Source organism: Pempheris klunzingeri, chromosome 7 (genome assembly GCF_042242105.1).
Source record: "Pempheris klunzingeri isolate RE-2024b chromosome 7, fPemKlu1.hap1, whole genome shotgun sequence".
In the NCBI taxonomy this organism is placed as follows: domain Eukaryota; kingdom Metazoa; phylum Chordata; class Actinopteri; order Acropomatiformes; family Pempheridae; genus Pempheris; species Pempheris klunzingeri.
This window is the reverse complement of record NC_092018.1, coordinates 12,708,891-12,732,328: the sequence shown is the minus strand read 5'-3', so window position 1 is coordinate 12,732,328 and position 23,438 is coordinate 12,708,891. Positions and strand designations below refer to the sequence as shown.

The 23,438-nt window shown below is 39.8% G+C and overlaps 1 protein-coding gene across 1 annotated transcript; it reads right to left on the bottom strand.

Moving 5' to 3' along the window:
• Positions 1 to 610: 610 nt before the first annotated feature.
• jak2b (Janus kinase 2b) lies at positions 611 to 18,188 on the bottom strand. Its single transcript, XM_070833337.1, has 23 exons — positions 17,966 to 18,188; positions 17,293 to 17,416; positions 16,889 to 17,006; positions 13,550 to 13,695; positions 12,880 to 13,171; positions 12,319 to 12,438; positions 11,963 to 12,120; positions 10,649 to 10,760; positions 9,635 to 9,821; positions 9,351 to 9,475; positions 9,012 to 9,146; positions 7,942 to 8,029; positions 6,800 to 6,927; positions 6,549 to 6,687; positions 6,061 to 6,212; positions 5,236 to 5,386; positions 4,958 to 5,094; positions 4,396 to 4,585; positions 3,229 to 3,353; positions 2,969 to 3,141; positions 2,607 to 2,724; positions 2,170 to 2,283; positions 611 to 1,458 (listed from the first exon to the last, which is right to left on the bottom strand). Exons 1-23 carry the CDS (start codon positions 18,186 to 18,188, stop codon positions 1,351 to 1,353), a joined length of 3,363 nt encoding a protein of 1,120 aa, XP_070689438.1. The 3' UTR covers positions 611 to 1,350.
• Between the last annotated feature and the right edge of the window lie 5,250 nt (positions 18,189 to 23,438).

Here is a 23,438-nt window from a genome sequence, read left to right as displayed (position 1 = left end):
ACATGGATGTATTATATGTGAGGGATAATGCCTGATGAGGTAATAGACTCTGTGGAGTCAATGGAGTCTGCACATACACTATTAATTCCTGATTATAGACGCTTCAAAGAGCATTATCTTGCTCATACCATGGTCATTTCCTGATGGAAAAAGATAGGAACATTAATTTATATTTTGATGCGATTTGCATGCCTGGTCAAGACCAAGGGTTTGACTCGGGCATGACATGGAACAGCCAATACCATCACATTAAGTTCGTATGCAATGGAAACATTGTTCACTACTCCAGTAAATAGGAAGGATCATCGATATGACATGGCAACGGGAGATATTTATAGTTCGCTATGCTTATAGATCCCTTCAGCTCAGCTGCAAAAAACTGAAGTTATGCTAACAAATATAATTTGACAGTATGTTTAACACCAACAATAGCTAGCTCATAACTTATACCATCAAATTCTGCATATTTTGTTTTCAAGCTCCTTGGCTGGTTTTGGAGTGGCAGTATACAGTGTGGTGTTTCAAAAGCACATTAATACTGTTACACTGTGGAAATAATGAGGAGTTTCAAAGCGACAGACAACAAGAATTTGCTTATAAAGATGTGCTGTTGAATTAAACTGTTCTTTAATTTTCACACCACCTCTCACAATGAAAACATAAAGCAATAAAGGATTCTTAAATCACCTTTGTATGTTCTTCATTTACACTGACATCCCGCTGGCAGCTCAAATATAGTATTTACTATATTTTCATTTTATAAAATTATAAAATTTTTCTGGACATATGTACACAAATATACTGTAGGTATATACACATATATAGAAAACACTAACCTCTATTAGTCTGTTTCTTTTCAGATGAGGGGAAAAGGGGATGGCGAGAGCTAGCCCTGCTAGCTGTTTGTATGGATACAACACACACATACTCTCTCTTACACACACATACACACTCACACAGAACTTGTTTGACACAAGCATCTCTAGCTTTAGGCCTGGCAATGGTCTACTCACAGTCTCCATAAATTCATGAACTCTTCTGTAAAACTTTATGATGTTTGAATAAATTCTTTTTCACTCCACCTTCAACAGTTCCAAGCCTCCATTTCCATTCTTCTGCTCCACTATAGACATGGGGGTTGAGTGCCTTGCTTGAAGGCACCTTGGCAGTAATTTCTGAGCTGGTCCTCGTTTCGAACCACCACTCTCCCAGTCACTGCTCTGCCACACACTGGCACTCAGCAGGAGATGAACCTCGTTTTGGCCTTTGTCCCTTTTGCCACAAACAGGGCAACAATGTTAAGAGCAACTGGGTTGAAGAGGAGCAGGGCACTTTGGGTGGTTTTTCAGTCTAAAACTCCTTACTGTCCCTGAACAGGTCGATGCGCAGAGCAAGCTCCTTAAAAGAAGGACGCAAGCCGGGGTCGTTGTCCCAGCACTCCTCCATGATCTCATGTATCTGTGAGAAAGAGCAGCAGGAAAATAATTATTTGTGGATGAATTCCTGAGATGAGCAAACAACAAAATCAGTACAGGTCGGTCACTCCTAATGTCAACAACAAACAGCAAGTTTTCTTGGGCATTTTTCCCACTTTTCTCACAGTCAGTGAGAGACCAAAAACGTAGAGCAGGAATGATGTGCAACAAATATTAAAACATAGTCATGGTTGCGGTTCTGGACAGGTAACATTTCTGCAGGTTGACCCACAGTTGCTTTACACCAATGACTGGGACAGCCAGTGCAGAGAGGTCCATCCCAGAAATAAAAACAACAAAAAGAACATGTTGCATGCCACAGAAGTTCAACCTGGTTCAAGGGAGAGAACACAAGATGTATGCTAAAGGGGTAATGACATATTTTTGTGTTGTAGTCAACCTAATACAATACATCGTTTGCCTTTTCATTTATATTTATTCATGTGTCTTTTTATTTTATGGGACTGCAGATAAAGGTAACCATTTTCATACGTAAACTAACAAATCTAATGTGTACAGGACATCTAACTAAAGCTAATCTGCATAATAACTGTGTGCATGTGTATATGCATGTGTCCTTTGTGCAGTGTGTGAGTATAAGTGCATAGTGTGTATATATAGGTAAGGTAGGTAAGAGGACACGTATGCAACTCGTGGATCTGATCAGCAAAAAGCGAGCAGCACATGTTCCTACCTCCGTAGGACAGCCAAGAGGTTGAGGTAGCCTGCTGCCTGATTTGAGGAGCTCAATGAGGTGATAGACAATCAGTTGTCCCTGCTTGTCGTTTCCCATCATTGACATAAAAACCTGAGGGGGAAAATGATGACAGTCAAGACAAAGATTTAAAAAACTTTAAACAACTTGAAGGTAAATGTACAGAACGTGACATCCCAACAATTTGAGCTATAAATCTTCAATAACTCAGACAAGCACAAGGCCAAACATGTGGACCAACCAGAGGTTTCCAGTATTTAACACCACACCTGTTTTTTGCAATTAAAATAATTTTTCCAGTTCTAAACCTGCAATGTGCAATATTCAGTAATTTTCATACTGTTTTTAACACGGTTAAGAGTAACAGGCAGTAAAAAGCAGTGAAATTATGCATGTGGGTGTGTGTTATAAATTACTGCAGGGGGACTGCTGTTCTTGTCGCTGTGGGTGAAGAGCTCATAAAGCACCACTCCAAAGCTCCAGACATCTGACGCCACAGAGAACTTGCTCTCTGTCAACGACTCCGGGGCATACCTACAAAATACGACAGGGTGAGTGACTGTCTGTCCCATTTCGGCTTCTCTTAAGAAGGGAGAGAGCTAACTGGATGGCTTCAAGCATCACAGTTTTGATTGGGAAAAACTGGAATTAACAATTATGAATTAAGCGTTAGCTTCAACAGGAAATGCTGCATCACTGCTGCACACTTTCTTTAATAAAATCACACTTCTTTAGTAATATTAACAGTAACAGTAATAACAGAAGTGTGGAGTCTCACCAGAATATGGGACTCTCTCCTGGCTCTTTGACCATGTAGTACTCTTTGTCCTGAGGCAAAACTTTGGTGAGGCCGAAGTCTCCGATCTTCACCCTCAGCTCACTCTCCACAAGGATATTTCGTGTTGCCAGGTCTCTGTGGATATACCGCTTACTTGACAGGTACTCCATACCCTGTGAAAAAAAAATTATAGAATAACGTTTCCCCTCCGTAGCTCCAGTGGAGAGGAGCTTGTGACGAAACTGGGCAAAAGTAGGTACCTTGCAGATCTGAGAAGTGTAATGCACGAGCTTCTTGTGGTCGATCCTCTCCTTGTTTTTCATGAGGTAATCTCGCAAACTTCCAAAGGGCAGATATTCCATGATGAGACGGAGATTTCGTCGCCCTGAGAGAAGCCAGAAAAAAAGGAAACTGTGTCAGTATAGTAGGACCGAGCAGCTTTGAAAAAACAAATACTTCACTATTTGTTTGAACTTTCCTCTTTTACCCACAATAAGGCTGACACTGAGACAGAGTAGTTAGTAATAAGTAGGCATGATTTCATGTTCATGCAAAACTTCAATGAAAGTAATATGTTTTTTGGAGAGGACTTTTTTTTAGAACAGAATATTTTGACTTTTGCGTTTAACCCTTTAAACTCCGCCTGTGGCTACTTTGGTGTTTTTACTTAATGTAACATCATTTCTTGGAGTATCTTTAAATGCTTCATATCCCTAAAATCTGTACAACCTCAGCCAAAAGGTTAAATGTCAACAAACCATAATAATTGATAAATGTATTGAAATTGTGCCATCTGTTAAAAAAACATAAAAATCCTACATTTATTTACATCAAAACATATTGATCGAAAACATTTCTGAATGTAGAAACATAAACAAAATATCTCTTAACACTCTAGAAGTCATTTGAACTATTTAAATGTTTTAGTTTTGTTATGAGCAGAGTGCAAAGATGATTTGACAGAACAGAAATATTTCCCCAGTGCACTGCTACATTGGTATTATGCGTATTGTTAATAGGCCTCCACTATACACTAACTAGCATCCACACACTATAGACCTACACACATTTTTTTTTAATACTATACACTGAATATCTTATCTAACGGACCTATATGAAAATGACTATGCTAGTTTTTCCCTCGCCAAAATTTAGCCCAACTTTGGAGCCCCCTTGGTGACAAGCTAGGGTGAAATGGTTGGTACCAACAGATGCTTGAGGTCGTCTAGTGTCATATGATACCCATATCTTTACTCTGGCTTTGAAACTGAGCCGTTAGAGGCTCCGTCTTCACCACACGTGAAGTGTAGTTAAACAGTATATAAACAGGCCTCTGTAAGGGGAAGTGTTGAGGATGCGTGCACCAAGTAAAGTTTCAGCTGTGGGACATTGGGAGAATAAAGGTAACGACTACAGGTCAGCTGTACCTGCACTGTAACAGACGCCTTTGTACTTTACGATGTTCTCGTGCTGCAGAGATTTCAGGATCTCGATCTCTCGCTCAAAGTCCCGTATGTGCTCAGCGGTGCTGTGCTGGAGTTTCTTCACAGCCACGACCTCTCCAGTGTTGTCCTGGAGAGGGTCATATCGACACATCTCCACACTGCCAAAGTTTCCCTTAAAGACAAGATCAACTTTAGTGAGCCATTTCCTACAAAATTTTATATTTTAGCTCCATTTCTTACTTACTAAACTTGTGTTAACCATGTTATTAAACCCTTGAATTTCACCATAGAAAGGACCTAGAAATGGAAGCTCCATATTGAAAATGGCTTTTTTTAGGATGGGAAATGTGTTTTCTGCTAGAAACAGATCATTATTCTCAGGTCTTCCAGAATCATGTCGCCCTAATCTAATGAGGCAAGAGTTAATGTCTAAAATATCAAACATATGCCAAACACAACCTTACAGCAAGACACAGGGGTTTGCAGTAAGCTTATGAAAAATCATTTTTTTGCTCTTAAAAGCAGTTTCCACACTTCTTCATACCTTCCCCAGCTGCTGCAAAAATATAAGGTGTCTCTCTTCAAACTGAGCCGGCTCCTGACTCTCGAAACCCCCAGTCGACCAGCCAGAACCCACTGTCCTGTTCGGCAGGATGTCACTGTCCACGATCAACTCATAGTCTGGGGAGACAATGATAAATGTTCGTGTGGTCTTGGGTGTGTGCTGAAGACATTTGAGATTCCATACTAGTGTGACCTAGATTTCCTGCTGAGACACCAACAGGGGCAGTTTGGCAGCCCAGCTATTGAGTGCAAACAAACCTGGTGTGAAGAGGCTGTGGAGGTCACGGATAATGGCACGAAATGTGGGCCTGAACGTGGGCTCGTAATCCATGCAGCTGGTTATCAGATTAGCCAGCTCGGTCCACTTTGGGGCAGGTAGCTGGTGGTGGTCCTCGTAAAACAGGCTTTTCTGTGAGACAGAATTATGGGTTAGCAGTGTAGTGTATAGATGAAGGATAATGGACACACAGTATGCTCAAATACAGCCATGTTGCAGTTTTATTATTGGTGCAAAAAGATCAAATAGTGACGCTAGAGCTTGTTTTTGGGCCTCATTGGATTTTCCATTTAGGGTAAAGGGCACATTTTGTATTTTATGTTGCAGTGTGAGTAATTGAAAAAGGATAAGAAGAACACAATGTGCCAGTTGTGTCATATAAGGACAAAATATTTGAGCTATATGACTAAATGACACCTCGTTTCTACCTAGAGTTGGAAAAATAACAACCTTCCTCATAACATTTCATAGCAGCATACATGTTCATGCATGTAACCTCAATTTAGCATTTTGCCTACTTCTGCTGTGTTGATAAATGATAAGAGATTCAATATATCTGACTAGATATTAAAAATCTATAATAAAATTATATTAAAGTACATTAAGGTGCATCAACCATTTCCTGTAACTGAACAGAATTGTGGAAATTCCCAGCCCTACTGCACCTTGTACTGCATTCAAAACATTCTCCATTAAAATTAAGAAAACAAAAACATATACCTTGATATACACAGTACTGGTTCCATCCATTATTAAATATACATCTTTACAGAGTCTATATTTTAGGTCATGCCACCCAGCCCTACCTTAGAGTTGTCCAGTGTTGCTAAAGGTTTCTCCCCACCACTGCAGATCTCCCATAGTGTGGTGCCAAAGCTCCATTTGTCTGCAGCCAGGCTCAGGTTGGCAGGATCCTCGATACACTCAGGGGGCACCCAAGGGATCCTCTCAATCAGGACTGGTCAGAAACAAAGACATTTAACCCCTCACTGATTTCTCCTTTCTCAATAACAGGATTTGTTTGACTTTATCTAGTAATTGAGTGCAGTCCTGCACTGCACACTGCATAGGAATGAAATAAAAATCCATGATTGCATGACACAACTTTATATTTATTTTAATAGCATACTGGTGTCATACCAATAATTTTACCTGTGTCACTAAGCACCAAGTAATCCATTACAATGTGGATTTACAGAGACTACCTTGTTGCGATCACAACCTTGTCACATTGCTGCCTCCTGCTGATCAAAGACGTGTATTACAGTTAAGCAGAGAGGAAACATAAACTCACTTTCTTTGGGCAAGACAGTGATGCTGATGCCAGGGTCACTCAGTTTGATGAAGGGGGGGTTCCCAGCCCTCCGGTCATTCTCTCTAGTCAGGAGAACATTTTTAGCACAGACATTCCCGTGGACAAGATGCTTTTCTTCCTGCAGGTTCAGAACGGGGAGATTTATCAGTCTTTTACCAACACTGAGAAAATGATAAATCAATAGTGTGAACAGCTTGGTGGCAAATCTAGGATTATACACAGATTACTACCAGGAAGTTCATGGCCCAGGCCAGCTGCTTCGCCACCTCCAGTTTCCACAGGATGTTTATAGAGTTCTTGTTCTTCTTTAAGTAGGTGTCCAGAGAACCAAACTTCACATGCTCCTGCACCATGATATCTGGAAAAAAACAGCAATTTATCTGAGGTTAAAAGTCATGTACATCATGTCAATGTCAGGCCATGTTATTACTTTTATGAGCTACTTTGAAAATCCCACTTGCAAGGAGAGAGCAGGAATTAAGTGTCTCTCAAACTCATTTGAGATAGTGACAAGGATGCGGTTCATTTTTACATCATCTTCAAGTGATTTGTGTTTTAAGTACTTTTTTTAATTTTTTATTTGGTGTATCTACCATCACTCAATTTACCTCAATTCTTTCTAATGAAATTGCAAAATTCATTCGTTTTCTCTTACCAAATATGCAAGCTTTGCCAGCAGCTATTTCGTGAGACTTTTCAGTGTAGATTTTTCTTCAAAACCAAATTCAAAATTGATCAATGCCAATTCTGTCAGTAAAGACACAGCGATACAGACACATGCATGGCAGCCTGAACAGGTGCCTTCAGGAGGAGCAGACATTTATGAGGTGAAGAGGAAGCGAGGCAGGTGGAGGAGTATATGGGGCAGCTGACAGTGTCATCGAGTACAGATAACACTCACAGCTACTGCTGTCTGCTCAAATGACCAAGTGTTTTTTTTTCAGGGTACTGAAATTTCCAACTGATCAATGTCAGTTTTGATAGCAAAGACAGAAAGTAAATACAGACAGGTGCACAGCGGCCTAAAGACAATCCCACAGCAGCAGTAGAAGTCTTGTGAGGTGAAGAGGGAGCGGGACAGGTGGAATAGTTTCTGGGGCAGGGTATTGTAATCCTCCTAAGAATAGCCCACGATGCCCGTTGTTTAATCACAGCTCTGAGCCTCGGGCTAATAGAGTCTGGTCAAGATTATAACCAAGTATGTTAGACTCTTGACATCATTAGCCCATAAGCTCATGATGTTGGTCAGATGAACGTGTACTGTATGCAAGTTGTTTTTTTTTTTCCTCACTGTGAGGACAAATGAGGACACACCGTTTACTTACAACATGAAAGTAAGTCAGTTGAGTGTGTGTCTGTGAAGCTGACTTACTTTCTTCTCCGCAGACACACACGCCGTAGTTAAGGATAAGGTGCTTATGGGACAACTGACTCATCATGCTGGCAGCTTCAAAGAAAGACTGTAGAACAAGAGAAGGCAGAGAAGATATAAAAACACATTATTTATGTGCCCATGATGAGGATGGGTACGCAATTTTTAAAGTTCGACATTCAGGTGCTCATATGAACACAGAGTCATGTTCTGCCTGCTGTATTCCTCCTGTTCATTCTGGCCTTCCTAACGCAGTGTTAATGTAAGTGATGGGAGATAAAATCAACAGCATAAATACATTCAAAAGTCTGAGTTAGATATCTTCCAAAGGTGGTGTCCTTTTAGGTGTTCATTCTCTCTTTGTGTTTCATCAAATAGCCAAATAGACAATTTTCCTGCTGAAGCCTCACTTTAACTTCAGAAAAACTTTTAGCATTTAAAAATGTAGCATGTTAATAATGGATTTCTTAATGTCCAGTCTGAACAGGTGAAATTATTAATGCCAGCAAAACCTTTCTCAGTGTTTATATAGGCTTCTGATTATTTTAGACAGACTGGAAGAATTCTGAACTCATTGTGAACTCATCCTTTAATCTGTTGATTATTTTCTTGATTAATGTTTTGTCTATAAAATGTAAAAATGATCATTATACAATATAATACAAAACCTTATAGTTTAATATGACAAAGACAAGCAGCAAATTCTTCTTTTTTTCTAATTAGCAAATTCTAATTACAAAATAAAAACAAGTTTCCACCAAATTACTTTCAATCAATTGAAAAATAGTTTCAGCTCTTCCCCAATATGATTCACCAGACTGAATGATAAAAAAGAACAAGAGCTAGAAACCTGTCAAAGTAAAATTATCACCACTGCAGTTAAATAACACTTGGTTATTACTCAGTCTAAAAGCACCAACAGTAAATCTGCTCCTGCTATTCTAGCCTGTATAAAAAGATGAAGACAAAACAAATTTAATCTTCAGTGTTTTTCACTTATTGTGCTTTTAACAATAACAGATTTGACACTCTGTAAACAGAACTTTTTGCCCATCTTTAAAGCTACAGACCTCAGAGTAATTCCTGTGAGCCTGGTCCAGGACTTTCATGACTACTTCCGTTTTGTGAACAAGCCCATAGTCTCCCAGGTCCTTACGGACCCCTTTGAAGATCTTGGTAAATGTCCCTTGACCTAGACTCTCCATCTGAAAGGAAGACCGTTATTGTAGTTTGAATTTTAAAATCATCAACATTCAACTCTGACCAGGTAATTAATTCAGAGGACGACTTGTTAGTAAAATGCACTGGACAGGATAGTGGAATAGTTAAACACAGTAATGCAGAATCTAATACATCTTCATGTACAGACTTGTTGGATAAGTGATATGATAGATGCAAACTATACTTACAAATTCCAGATCTTCTTTCCTGATCTTGTGAAACACCATTTGACTGATGTTGTGTCGGTGCAGTGACGGCGATAGAGGCACTTCGGAGCCCTTGTTGCTCCTGCACACAAGGAGGCAGGACTTTTCTGATGTTGGAGAGACAAGAAAACAAGTTGATAGAACGCAGAATTTTCAGAAATAAAGATTTAAACTTTTCTTTGTTAAAAATGATCAAACAAAGTATCCACAGGCAGCTGCAGTTACTAATCTCTCAGAGTTAATAATCCAGAGTCTGCTTGTTTTACCTTTGGATTTAGGTGGGCAGCACTTGTTGAACTGAAAAATGACGCTGTCAGAGCGCACAGTTTCCTTTTGGTAACAGCTGAGTAATTCCTGCAAGCTGCTGAAGTTTCTTTTGGTTCCACTGAGGTTAAACTCCCCACTGGCAGACCTGGTTATCTGGCAGTGCTTGTATTCTACAGCATCATACACCTAGAAGACCCAAAGAGGAGGACAGGTGGTGGAAAGACATATAATTTGAGATTTAGTCAAGGAATCAAAAGTAATACAACAACACCAAGTGTGATTTTGGCACCAGCTCAGATGGTTTCAGTTCTACAATGAGTAGAACAAGAGGCTCATAAAAAAATGCAATACTGTTCATGTAGCCTTTTATAATGCAGCCTGATACAATGTCTGTACAACCAAACCTAGTACTGACACAGTCAAGTGCTGAGAGTTGGCACAGAATACTGGTCAGACTCTGTAGCCATGTTTGGAACGACAATAGCACCAGATTAAAAAAAAAAGACTCAAGCTGCTGCGTTGCTGTAGGCGTGTTGCTACGTTACAGGTGATGAGATGGAATACACACCAGGGAATCCAGTTTGAAGGCTTATCAAACACAAAGACGCTGCACTGCAGTTTATACTCAGCGGTCACAGTCTGGTTTACTTAGTCTTAGATCTCAGATATTTCCTGTTTTAAATGATAATTTTGTCAGTTCTTATTTCATTTAGGCCAAATTCTGCTGATCATCACAACCTTGAAGATAACTTTATACACCAATTCATCTGAAAAGTTTGATTGATCTGTACAGTAGAGAAAAAGAGTAAAACTATTTTGTTTAAAATCAGCAAAGAAAGGCACTGAAATATGTTTAGAACTATGTTGGTGCACAGGACATCTGATAAGTCAATGCTAAGTACCCCATAATAGATTTGGGCAACACACAACAGAGTGAATGTGACTGTATTTAAAGTTTTACTATCCTCTAAGTTACCAAAGCACATGGTGAAATGTGGTCAAGTGCTACCTACCTCAGCGGGGAAGGTCAGAAAATACTTGTTGAAGTCTTTAGGGTTACATCTCAAAATGTACAATCCTCGCTTGTTTCCACACTTCTGAAGCCGGTTGATGGCAAACTCCATTCTGCAACAGAAAAAAGGGTAGAACATATATACCAACCACCTGAGGATTGATTTTGGCAGGAATTTTGAAATATATAAATGATGTACCACATTTGTCTTCTAATATGTGTGTGAATAAAGTAAAATAATAAATGTAATTTGCGCTGGCTGTGTCCATTTGGACTTCTTTTTGCGCCTGGCTGATCACCGTTGGGAGATCAGACTGTCGGCCAGTTTTGGAGAACTGAACGACACGTCCACAAATCTGAGGAGTCCAGGTCCGTAGTCAACCAAAGCAAATCGTGGTCGACTGAAATCCTACCTACTCATCAACCAATTGATTGGTAGATGGGAGGGCTTCTTTTAGAGGACAGACGGACAAGCGGGCAGACTATTATACCACCGCTATGCTAATTCTATCACATAGACACAGACTGTATAAAAGAAGTGGATGGACCCTCTGGGTCTGAAAAGTGAGGCCAAGGCGAAAGGGCCTTAAACCTGCATTCTGCAAATTAATTGTCCCGTTTAGAGTAAAATAGACCATAAAGCAGGATATGCTTTAAGGCAGGACTACGTTGTGACTAACAAATCAGAGGCAGTCACTTCCGGCTCCAAAAAACCAAGAGGGCGACACCCATGAAGCCAAATTTTGAGGTTTGAAAATGACAGTCCACAAATCAGTGGGTGATGTCCAAGTGATTACATCCATTTCTTAAACACAATCTATGTTCACTTACTGAAGACACACATGAAATGCACAAAGAGCATGAAGCAGAGGAGGAAAGCATGTGTTGACCATAGACTGTATTTAAGAAGTGGACATAGTCACCGTGGCGTCATTCATTGTTTTGTGGACCGCCATTTTGAAGCCTTGAGTTCAGCTTTATGGGCATCGCCATTTTGTTTTTTTTAGGAACCCGAAGTGACGTTTGTGCCACAAAGACCACCTCTAATTGGTTAGTCACAACATAATCCTGCCCTAAGGCATACCCTGCTTCATTGTCTATTTTACTCTAAATGGGACCATGTCGATAGTGCTCCATGTTATTCTTCTTGCGGTCTCTCCTATCAATCACTCCCTTTAATCCAGTGCCAGTTCTCCATTAGTGGTGAATTCAAGTATAACAAATACATGAAAAAATGGATAAAGAAGGGTTTTCTCCTTATGAAAGTAGCACCAGCGAACTGATCAATAAAAATGTACTCTTATTCTTCACTTACGAGATGGGGCCATGGCAATGGGAAGCGATGGCCTCCACAAGCCTAGGAGGAGCCACTTCTTTGCAAAGATAGTGATGTGCGTCTGTAGTCAGCCGATAGTAGCCATCAATGAGGGACACAAAGGAGAGGGCTTCAGACAGGCTAGGGAACTCCAGCTCCTGGAATATACGAAAACCAAGATGTGAGACATGATGTGTAATGTGTGATGTGTTCTCCAGCGGTCTGTGCATTATATTTCTCTTCTTGCACTGAAAGCAGTATGGGAAACCGGATGCCTCTAAATCTTTGCCTGCTACTTTAACAGCCTTTCCCTGGTTACAACAGAGTAAAGACAGATGTTCAGAAAGTGAAATTACCAGGTTCTTGCCATCTTGGTTGTTGATGGTGACCACACGACTCTCGACAACACCCTCCTTGCTGGCCTGTTTGATGCTGATGTCAGTAACATCAGGGAAGTCACACAAGGTCTGCGGCTCCTGGATGAACAGCATAAGAAATGACTTTTGTCATAATATTATCAGTGACAGCTGTAAAGGGACTGAACCAACTAAGAATTTATCCCACTAACATGTATTATCCGTATAGCCACAACAGAAAAAATGCTGTTGAATTAGATGACATATTCCCACATTACAATGAACACACGGTCTTGTTTTATCTGAAATGCTGCACATGCTTCAGGACACAATTCTATGTTTCTGCTTGTTGTTTCTTAACCTCTTGATCTGGTCTTCTTTTGAAAAGTATTCTTATTTTGATGATTTTTTTGGATGATCTGGGAACTAAAGGCCTCTAGTGTTGCACTCATTTAAAGTAGCTCTGTATGAAAATAAGCTAAAGGTCTACGATGTAAAATATATCACAACAGAAAAATGGCAAAAAAAAGGAAGCTTAGTGACAGCACTCATGATACCAACCTGGTCAGAATCTTTCAGTTTCTCTCGACACCACTGGATGCCACTGTCCGCGGCCACCAGGATGATGAGCTGTCCGCGGGACTGGTCCCTGACCTGGAAGGACTCTGTGTAGAAGGCCTTCTCCAGGGACTCCATGCTGATGAGATACTTGAGCTTGAGGTCACGCGCCGTGGTCCGACACTGACTGAACTGCTGGATGAAGCGCTTGAAACGGAAGCGGATTCGCTTGCGTGTCAAGAAGTTGCAGTCCTGGATCTGAGCCCTCATGTCCTTTGGCAAGAAGGACTTGTAGCTAGAAGTTAGCAAGAGAGAAAAATTATGAAAAACGTTTTCTTTTGTGTGTCTGCATGAATTGCCTGAAATGTTGTATCTCTTGTGCATTAAAAAAAAAGACTATATTAAGTGGAGACAGTTTTTACTGAAATATGTGATTATAATTCTCTGATCAGATATTAGATATTTTTCTAATTTTAGACTATTTTGTTTTGGCAAAGTTCTTATCCAGCTGTTTTTGTTTTGCTGTTTTTTTGGCATTAATGCTGAAAATCTGGGTTGGTATTGGCACCAATTACACCAGAACATCAATAAGTGCTTAGCAGGTGTGTTTTTTTTTTTTTCAGATAATTTTCTAAGAATCAGGTCAAAAGCAGCCTTTGTTCTTGACTTGTACCTTATCGTGTGGTAGATGTCCAGTGGTGACATCTGTCTCTCTTTGGCTGTTCTTGTCATGTCGAGTACAGCCATACCGAGGCACTCTTCCTGAGTCTCATGGGATTTGGGGATCTTCACCAAGCCATTAACGAAGTCATTCCTCCACTGTGCACATACACACATATATGAGAGTAACATAGTAACAGTTGTGTACAACTTTGTGCTCACATTTGAAGTATACCAAAGTCTGTATACTGTGTGTACGCTGAGAGCTCTTCTCAATACAACAGTTTCACATCTAAGCTGTTCTATGCAGTTTTTTTAAGCATGCAAGAACATTGCTATTCAAACCCTGGCATGGACCAAACAAACGCACAAAGGCTACTGTAAACTGTGGTGCAGTTTGTGTATGGTGTAAAGCAGGAGAGCCATGTGGCATTTATGTGACATCACATAAATTCAAATGCTGTACAAATGTATTTATCTACTGATTCGGGCTGCATTATGTCCCCATCCTTTCACTGATTCAGTTTTCTGTTTTTTTTATTTATGAAAGATGCTCATTTATAACTTCTTTGTCATCTTCATGAGCTCCTCATGACCACAAAAGAAGATAAATAACAGTTAGGTACAACATGACTTGCTGTCAGCAATGGAGCAAACTTTTTTTCATTTACCCCTGGAGGTCAACATAGCACTGATAAAGCAGGATGAGAGCTTACCACAGCTGACCAGTGAGTGAGCTCCCTGTCAGTTTTTGTCATGAAGGGAACTGGGCTATGACTGTGGACACAACCATAGATGACAACCACTGATAGTTAGCCACATGGTATCATTTATCAATGTTGGGGAGAACAATGAAGAGATATGCTCTTATATTGGATGTGCACCCCTGTACTCCCACATCCCCCAGACAAATTTGTGGCTTATATTTGTTCATATTTTGGCAAAGTATTTGTAGTTCCTGTGTGTCCATGAAAGGATAGATTACTAGAAAAGTGCAATCGGTGAAATGCAGATCTGCACCAGGTGATCTGTGCCACGCCAAACCATGACCTAACCTACACCTAAGCCCAATTGCGGAGGACACTGCAACAGGAAACACTTTGGGGGAACAGACTTTGCACACCAGCTGTTAACAGCGGCTCACTTATAGTCAAGATGGCAGCGAAGAGAACAGAAACAGGGATTCATGTTGTATGGGGTGCAACTTTAGTGGACAATAATATATCAACAATAGAATTAATCTGCAGTTACTCCAGTTCAAAACCAAACCAAACGTATCTATGGATGTCAGTTTTTGAGCCACGGCAAAGGTCAAAATGTGACCTCCAGGTGAAATGGTATGGCTTGTTTTTAGCCGAGCCAAATGCCTTTTACTCTGTGATGCCAGACTGAAGCAGTTGTTGATGACTTGCAGCCCTTAACCTGCAGTCAACCATGGTATAAAATCACTAAAATAGGTTGTTCAAAAATTGTTAATCACAACTACATGAGGTTGTTCGGCATACAGGCATAAATGTGCACAGTGTGACATCCAAGATTTCTTACCTGCCACCACCAACCCCCAAAAATGAGATTTAATCAAAATTCTGCAAATGCTATCATTTATCATGTCCTTTGTCTTTGCTTTAGTTACTCTATTAGTTAACCTCCAACTCTTGAAAGCAGAGACACACTTCCCCATGCGAGTCATAATGGCCTTACTTTATCACAAACACAGGGGGCTCAGTTTGAGATTATACTGACAGGAATTCAACAAACCATTCACAAAGCAAAACACAACATCTGTGTCCATGTGTAATGGCTTAATGGCATCAAACACACAATGTACTGCACCCTCAAATGACCCGCGAAGCGGTGCTTCCCCTCTCCCTTATAGGCTTTTCCCGAGCCACCAGCGCAGATTTCAACAGGCATAATTCCACATAATCCGTCTGTTCACTGAGAGTTCAGCTCCAGTCACTAGTTTGAGTTACCTGGATTCACCTATACTACACACCTGCTTTCTATTGCAATGTTATCTGTTGACTGAAGACATGCAAAAAATGAAACTGTAATTACAACTCTGCTTTCCTTTGGCCTGAAATGTCAGTACAAATAATCATGCAGCCAAAAGAAAGACAGCAAATTTGATTAATTCATTCAAACACACAAAGCCAGAAGGGACTTACTGTAAGCTAAATCTTTAGTTTGGTCTTCTACCCATGGTGGGAAAACTTTTCTTTTATGAGACTTTGCGACCTCTAAGGCACTAATAAAGTAGCAACACTGTGAGCCAATGTGGCATCCATGGCCAGATGTGCCCGCTGGATAGCCCTGGGGTAAAAATGCACAAAGGGCCCATACTAATAAAAACACATAAATGAGCAACACTGTTGCACTGGATCACATCTTACATAATTACCATGAATATGAGCACTAATTTATTTTTTGTGAATTCCACATCAACTGTTCTAATGCTGAAAAATATTCACTTGCTACAAATCGCAGTTGAACATAGTCCCCAACAATTTGCACCTTTTACTCCTATTTGAGTAACATTCGCTGATAACTTTGTCCAGCTATTTTAGGATATTATATTTTGTCATTTTTTACAATAACAGTATGTATTTGTGGCCTGATCTATGTCCTCAGATCTACTTGTTAGGAAACAGTCAGCACATATTTGGTTTTGGTCTTTTCTTTTGTTGACAACAACAATAATTACATGTAATCTAAGTCTATATTGTCCCAACATAGCGCATATTGCTCCCAAAAATGAGCATTTGGTAAAATTGTGTCGGCACGCTAAACTTGGGAATATCCAATATCTTGTAGGTGCACCGTCACTAATGGAGCTTTACTGGCATTCTGACAGTAACCTTTGAATATGAAGAAATTTCAGTTTCAGAGAAACTTCAAACAATTTGATTTTTTATAAAATCGCTCTGCTCTGAGCCTTGGAGTGCACACAAAACACTGATAATGGGAATTTAATTTTGCTCTCTCATTCAGGTTTTGTGCACACTAAGGTGTGGATTTTTGCACACAAGGTGCAAAATTGCTCCCAAAGACTTAGAGTCAACTAACTGAAATCCTTCTCACCAAAGGCAACTATGGACAAGCAAAAGGCTGATAAAGAACCAGAAAAAGCACCACTTTCATAGCTCGTGACCTCTCTGTCTTTATCAGGGCTCCTCTGCCTTTAAAAACCTGAAATATGAAGATGTGAACTTGCAGTCTGACTAACTAACACCAGTCAAGGATGTGACCTGCTTGTTTTCTAATGCCTAACCTACAATACTGAACTGGAGGGTAATGTACAAACAATTACAACACACTTTTATGACTGTATGATGTAGTGTGACCTGCTTACCTGAGAGAAGAGGTATGACATTACGAAGTCATCGAGGACAGGACTTTCTGACCCCTTGGTGATGCCATATCGATATGCCCGCGATGCTCCACCACTGTACCAGCCAGGAAAGTAGTACCTGTGGTAAATGGTAAGAAAGAAAATGCAGTAAGTTTTTATGTCTTTATTTTGCAATATGCATTACAATATATCAGGACAAAAGCAGTCTAATTTCCCCTGCTGTCTACAGATTTGTTTCAATATTTAATAAATAGAGGAAACATTTTGTGTCCACACAAGAGCAATAAAAAAAGTATATTAGAGGAGAAAAATTGAGAGAAAATAGTCACCAATAAAGTTAAATTTTAATCTGGAAAGGATACTCAAGAGGAAACACAGAAGCAAAACTCTGTATGCTACTGTACCTTATTCTAAAAAACACATCTTCTGAAGCCAATTCATCAAGCTGGAAGATGTGGTTGGGGGAAAACCACAAGCGATCTTGTTCTCGAAAGAGACCAAAAAGGTTGTAGTACAGAGGTGATATACCTAAGGCAGACAAAGAACAAGAAAACACATTATGTCCTGTCATACACAGTGCAGATTAGCTATACTGTTTGTTAATAGCTTGATTAAAATAAATGTCCCTTGTTCATCTGGATAAATTAAGCGAACAAACAAATTACAGTATACATGTAGAAACTGTGTTCATTTAGGGGCAACTCATTCTAGTACGAACACAGGTAAAGAAAAGGTCAATAAAGATTGTCTAAAATGTCAGTTGTGTTTGGTTTATCATCATGTGATTCCAACAACATGCAGGTTAGTCTTGTCTCCTTCCTGCATGACCCTGCTCTGTGTATTAGATGCATCACACTTTTATTGACTCTTAAATCTTTAAAAAAACACTTTAAACATAGTAAAGAAACTTAGACTATAAACATGACATTGGGATGACTGAATAAGCCAACGATTTTTCTGCTGATGGGTTTCACTGTGGCCTCTTGATAACCTTATCTCTGGACCTATGGCCCGGAGTTACAGCAAAACACATGAATGGGGTTGCGTTATGCAGGCTTGCACAGCTTGAGTACTCACTGCACGCCTTGGCTGCATCTATGCACAGCTCCTCAGTCACATAGTCCCCAGGTGGGTAGCTGAGGAAGCTGCAGTCGGCCGCTCCTTGGCTGCGGTGGTAGAAATGAAGTCTGAGTACGGCAACAGCTGGCCTTGTGTCTGGAGATTCCCGATGGGCGGTCCCATTTTGGTGCACCGTGGGGCATGAGTTAGTCACTGTGTCCATGGCTGCCGGGGAGGTCATCAACAACACGCAACCTTAAATCAGTTAAATGCGAAATATCAGCAGACACAATGATGGCTTTTTTTCTAGCAAAGTGTGATGAATTTATTATCATGATCAGCTAGAGTACATGGTCCCAACTGTTGTACTGTTGTTCAAGTATTACATAAAGCTGCAGGGCAGAGGAGCCACTGTCTGGAGAGAGGCTATGAAATCTGTAAATCTAATTGAAAAATAAGGCTCTTTTCAGCAAGACATAACTAATACAGTCAGAGAAGTTTCACTGGAAAAAGTATCGATATTGATGCATGACATTTTTTGCATTAAGTTTCTCATTAATTACTTTGATTTAAATGAACAAGAACCTCCATACAGTTCTTACTGAGAGATGTTAACATTTTGTACTAAGCAGAGGCAAAGCAGAATAATTAAATTCCCTAATTCGAACACCTGATATTCAACCCACCTCCACTCACTTTTTTATGTAACCAGACCACCAAGTGCTCTCACTTAAATGAATGGACAACTAAATCATCAGACTGATTTGTTAAGATTATCAAATGTTTTTTTTGACATGCTTCTTTTTAGTATTTAAAATGGTACAACATTGACATAGGTGAAATGTGTTCTGTTTGGCAGATGAGAGACGCATCGCAACAAGGAGTCGACACCAACAATTCAAAGAAAATAAATAATGTTGGAGATGGAAAAAAACTAATTATTCCACTCACTATTTCATGTTTTACATCACTGAATCATAGATGTAATTATCCCCCCAACAATAAAAACTACAATAATAATAAAAAACACACAAAACTATTTTGTGACAATGCTACTGAAAAAATGAGAAAAAGAAAAAGAGTCAGTCATGTAATAATAAAAATATCGCTCAACTTTAAAGTATCATTGAGCAGGAAAAAATCAAAATCAAAAATCCAGTACTTTTGCAATGATACTTGTGAGGAATGCTGGTCTATGGCAGCTCTGAAGGAGTACAGATATATACAGAGACAAAAAGGACAGATCTCTATGGCTGAGACACATTAAATAAACTGTGCATTTAAAAAAAAATGTTGTTCAGGTGTGCCGCCAGTTGTATCTTTATGGCCGAACGGCAAAAAAATAAAATTGCAGCATTACGATGCGTAAAGCCGAGGCTATAATTGCTGCCAATATGATTATTTTCATTATTGATTATTCATTTAATCAACCCATTGATGGTGTAGACGAGACAATGTCTGGAAAATTGTGACAACAGCCCAAGGAAATTGCAACAGTCCGAAACCAATGATTCAATTCACAAAAAAATGAAACTGAGCAAAACGGCAAATCCTTACATTTGAGGAACTAAAAATAGTGATAGATCAGCATATTTACTTGAGAAAGCGACTTCAGAGTTGTTGTAGGTTAATTTTCTGTCGTTAACTTAAATCGATTGATCATTCTCCTTTAATCATCATCATTCATCACTTATGTTAATAGTCTGTGAGCAGAGAAACACTTAAACTGGAGCATCCAGTTACTGACTTTACCCACGGACAGTGAGAAATAGGATGTGGCACCTCTGACATCAGTGGACTTGGTGCATTGTCTTAACTTCTGCAAATTACACAAAAGATGGCTGGAAATACACCTGATATCAATTTAGACATAAATATTTCCCAATGAAACTCCACTATTTCGATTCTTGCCACTTTCAGGATCATTAAATAGGTGCATAACAGTATTCACAGAACCTGTGGCATCAGCTTTGTGTTTAGACACTGCACAAATCTAACTGGGCAAATTCTAGTCTGATTAAGAATGTGAAAGGAAAACATACTCCAGTCTCTGGACGCTGTTGTGGCAAGTTCACTGCTCACCTAAAGGTTGTTATGACAAGCAGCAAATTCCAGTTGAACCGTGCATTGTCCAGTCAAATATCAGAAACTTCTCTGCAGAACAAACTCATAAAGGCCGTGATCTTGCGTGTCACAGTTAGCTACAGCTTCAAGTAGATTAACTTCACGCTAGCAGATCACAGACCCAACCTCTTCACGGGTTAACTGTTAGCTGCCACACAAACAGAGCACGCAAGTATATTTCTGCACAGGGTTACAATTGTGACTCCGAGAGAATAAACCGGACAGAGCTGTCAAAAAATTATTATTGAGAGTGAACACTTACTCTGGTAGATGAGCCAGACGTGCAGCTAGCCAGCTAGCTAGCTAGCTAGCCGCTAGCTCCCTAGGCCAGCGCCGCAGCCAGGACGAGCAGGAGTTTGACCGCTACGCCCAGACAGCGCTGCTTCAGCTCTTTAAGATCAGCACTCAAGGAGCTGCCCGTGAATTACAACTTATTCTAGGGTCGAAACTCATCTGAAAATATTATTATCTCCATGTGGCACTCAGCTGGCTAACCTGCTACATGAGCTATCTCTGGTCAGTCTGGCGTTACCCATCTCACTCCGGAGGAACTTCAGCCGTCTATCTTGTCAATCTTGTAACTTCAGCTAAAGCTAGCTAAAACCACGCCGATCTCTCTTATTAACCGGTCAGACAACACGGCGACCATCTCCCCGTGTGGGAAACCTGTGGCTACAGCTGCACGACCACAGCTACATTACTGACATCTTGTCAAATGAATCGCTTTGACTCTGACAGGTTAGCTAGCTGGATCATCAGAGGCAGCCGAAGCCCCAAGTCAGTCAACAAACCAGCCTCTCCCAACACACTAATGCTGCCTTCAAGTCCTGTCGGAAATATTACAACAATACACTAACACATAAATTACTTTAGACTTTAGACTTTTTCTTTATTTTAAATTTTCATGTTACAGCAGCAACAATTGAACAGGGAGAGTGAAAAGAAGCAATAGTAGAAGAAAAAATAGCAATAGCAAAAAATAAATATAAATATAAATATATGGCTGTGATGAAATAAATATTTACACTATGGGATATTTACACTTGGTTCGGAAATGTACAGGTATGGACAGGAATGAAGGAATGAAGGAATGGAATGACATGGATGGAAAAACAGTGTATTAACATCAGCCAGTGATGCTGGTGAGAGAGTCTGAGAGAGAGAGAGTCTGATGGCTTGTGGGAGAAATGACCATTTATAAGTGTTCAAATATCAACAGTAAGATAATACTTGACCACCCTGAGTATTGCTTTTTAAAGCTAATATGCAGTATACTAATGTACTTCCATTTATAATATCAATTATATAAAAGTACAGCCCTAAAGGTGCTTTCAGTAGTGCACGCTAATATTATTTTATATGGTAATGTTTTTAAAGCCAGTGGTTAAAAAAAACACATCTTCATGAACACATTTTGTATGTTGACATGTGTTAATAATGTACATAATATCATCAATTAATATTTTAATGTGATATCAGTATTACAAGTTTCACTAGGCAGAAGGGAAGACTACAAAATGGGCCATGTATGTATCTCTGTTCTCTAAATGCTCTGTTCAGTTTAAATCTATACAATTTACCATCACTGGGAGGCACATAAAGAATAACAGGATACACAGGAATTGTCTAGTTTGAGGTTATAAAAAAGAAAAACAATATACAAATATTAGCTGACTAATATTAATCAGCTGACTAATCATTGCTTTCCCCAGCTGGGAGCACACTCTGGCTCTAACAGATACACATGTGCACATTGCACACTTTTTTTTATTGCATTCATGCCAGATAAGGTATTATAAACCTTTGACTCTGGGATTTTGGAGGTTAGGAAGACTCCCTGAAGGCAGCATCTGCACACTCAGTATGTCCCTTTGCTTGTCAATCAGCAAACCAGCAATCTAACCAACATCCACCCACCGAAACTACAATTAACCACTACTGACACAGATTACACCACGCTTATACAAGGGAGCAGGCAGAAGACAATCTTGTCAACGCCTTTATTATGAATTACAATACAGTTTAATGGCTTTGGAACAAAGCTGTATTGACTCAAACTGTATTGACTCAACGTTATTATAATATTTGAGCTTTAGATAATGATATTGCTTGTTTTCCCTCTAATTTGTTTGTGAATTTTAACAGTAATAAATCAAGTTTATTGATTTAAATCTGATTTTTTAAGTTATCTTTACATGATTAAAAACAACCAAAAATGCTATTATCAAAGCATTATTTCACATAATATTGGGCTGGTAGCTATAGAAACATTGCATAAACACCTGAAAAAAGCAACAACTAGGTAAATGGGTGGCGCTGTGGTTAGATAAACACTTTTTCTGTGCGATGGCTTAAGCAAAGCTATACTCAGTTTACAAGGTCGTTTCGCTGTGATTGTGACCAGCTGAAGAAACCCACAGTGAAGAAAAGTGAGGCATTTAGGAGGAAGTGTGCTGAGTGATGTGACATCTTCGGGGTGCTTTTCCAGGCACTGCTGCTACCATCAGAGCCTGGTGATTGTAGACCTGCTGCTCTCACTCATCTCCCCATGAAACACCTGGAGGGAATAATCAGAGGGAGAATCGTTTGGGACACAGAGCATCATCTGAACCCACAGCAGTGGGGGTGAAGAGTTACTCTCATTCTCCTCCACTTGTTCTTTAAGTATCAAGAACTTCAGAGGCTGCCTCTAACTAACAAGTTTAAACATCCACTACAGACAAAAGTCATTGTTGTGTTTCCTGCACCATCTTTCATATGACTGGGCATCCAGTGACTCTTCATTGACTTTTTATTTTGACCCCCATCAGTGAGGTTAGTTTCTGACGTTGGGTGATAAGGCCTAGTCAAAACATTCCAAAGGTCAAGGCTCTGTGGAGGCCAGTCATCTTCTCCACACCCAACTGGGAAAACTATTTCTTTATTGATGTCCTTTTGTGCAGGAGGTCATTGTTGTGCTGAAACAGGAAATGCACCTCAACACTGTTGGAAGCATACTATTGTCTAAAACAATGGTTGCCACCTGAGGGTTTGAGAGCCTCACAAGGGGTTGCAAGAGAGGTGTCAGGGGTCGTTCTAGTATCTGCCTATTTTCTTGTAAATTTTACATTTTCAAGTAAGGCTGTGTCTGAAATCACTCACTACTCACTATATAATCCACTATATAGTGAGTTGTTTAATACCTTTACAGATTGGATGTTACCAAAACTTGCAATCTAATTACATTTCCATCAGCCTCAGTTGTACTTTGTATTTAGTTTCTTAATTGTGCTACAGATACGGGATCACTACAGATATTACAATTCATCCTGAAGGGGGCATGAATGTCTCATGAATGTGTATCAAATTAAATGGTAATCTGCCCAAT

What these genes read in the sequence shown, in the direction of transcription:
- jak2b (XM_070833337.1), bottom strand. Translation starts at nt 18,188, where the DNA reads ATGACCTCCCCGGCAGCCATGGACACAGTGACTAACTCATGCCCCACG. An exon ending in GTGTGTCTGCGGAGAAGAAA is followed by an intron (nt 6,928 to 7,941) that starts GTAAGTCAGCTT and finishes GTTTTTTTCCAG; the next exon opens with ATATCATGGTGCAGGAGCAT. An exon ending in CTCTTGGCTGTCCTACGGAG is followed by an intron (nt 1,459 to 2,169) that starts GTAGGAACATGT and finishes TCTTTCTCACAG; the next exon opens with ATACATGAGATCATGGAGGA.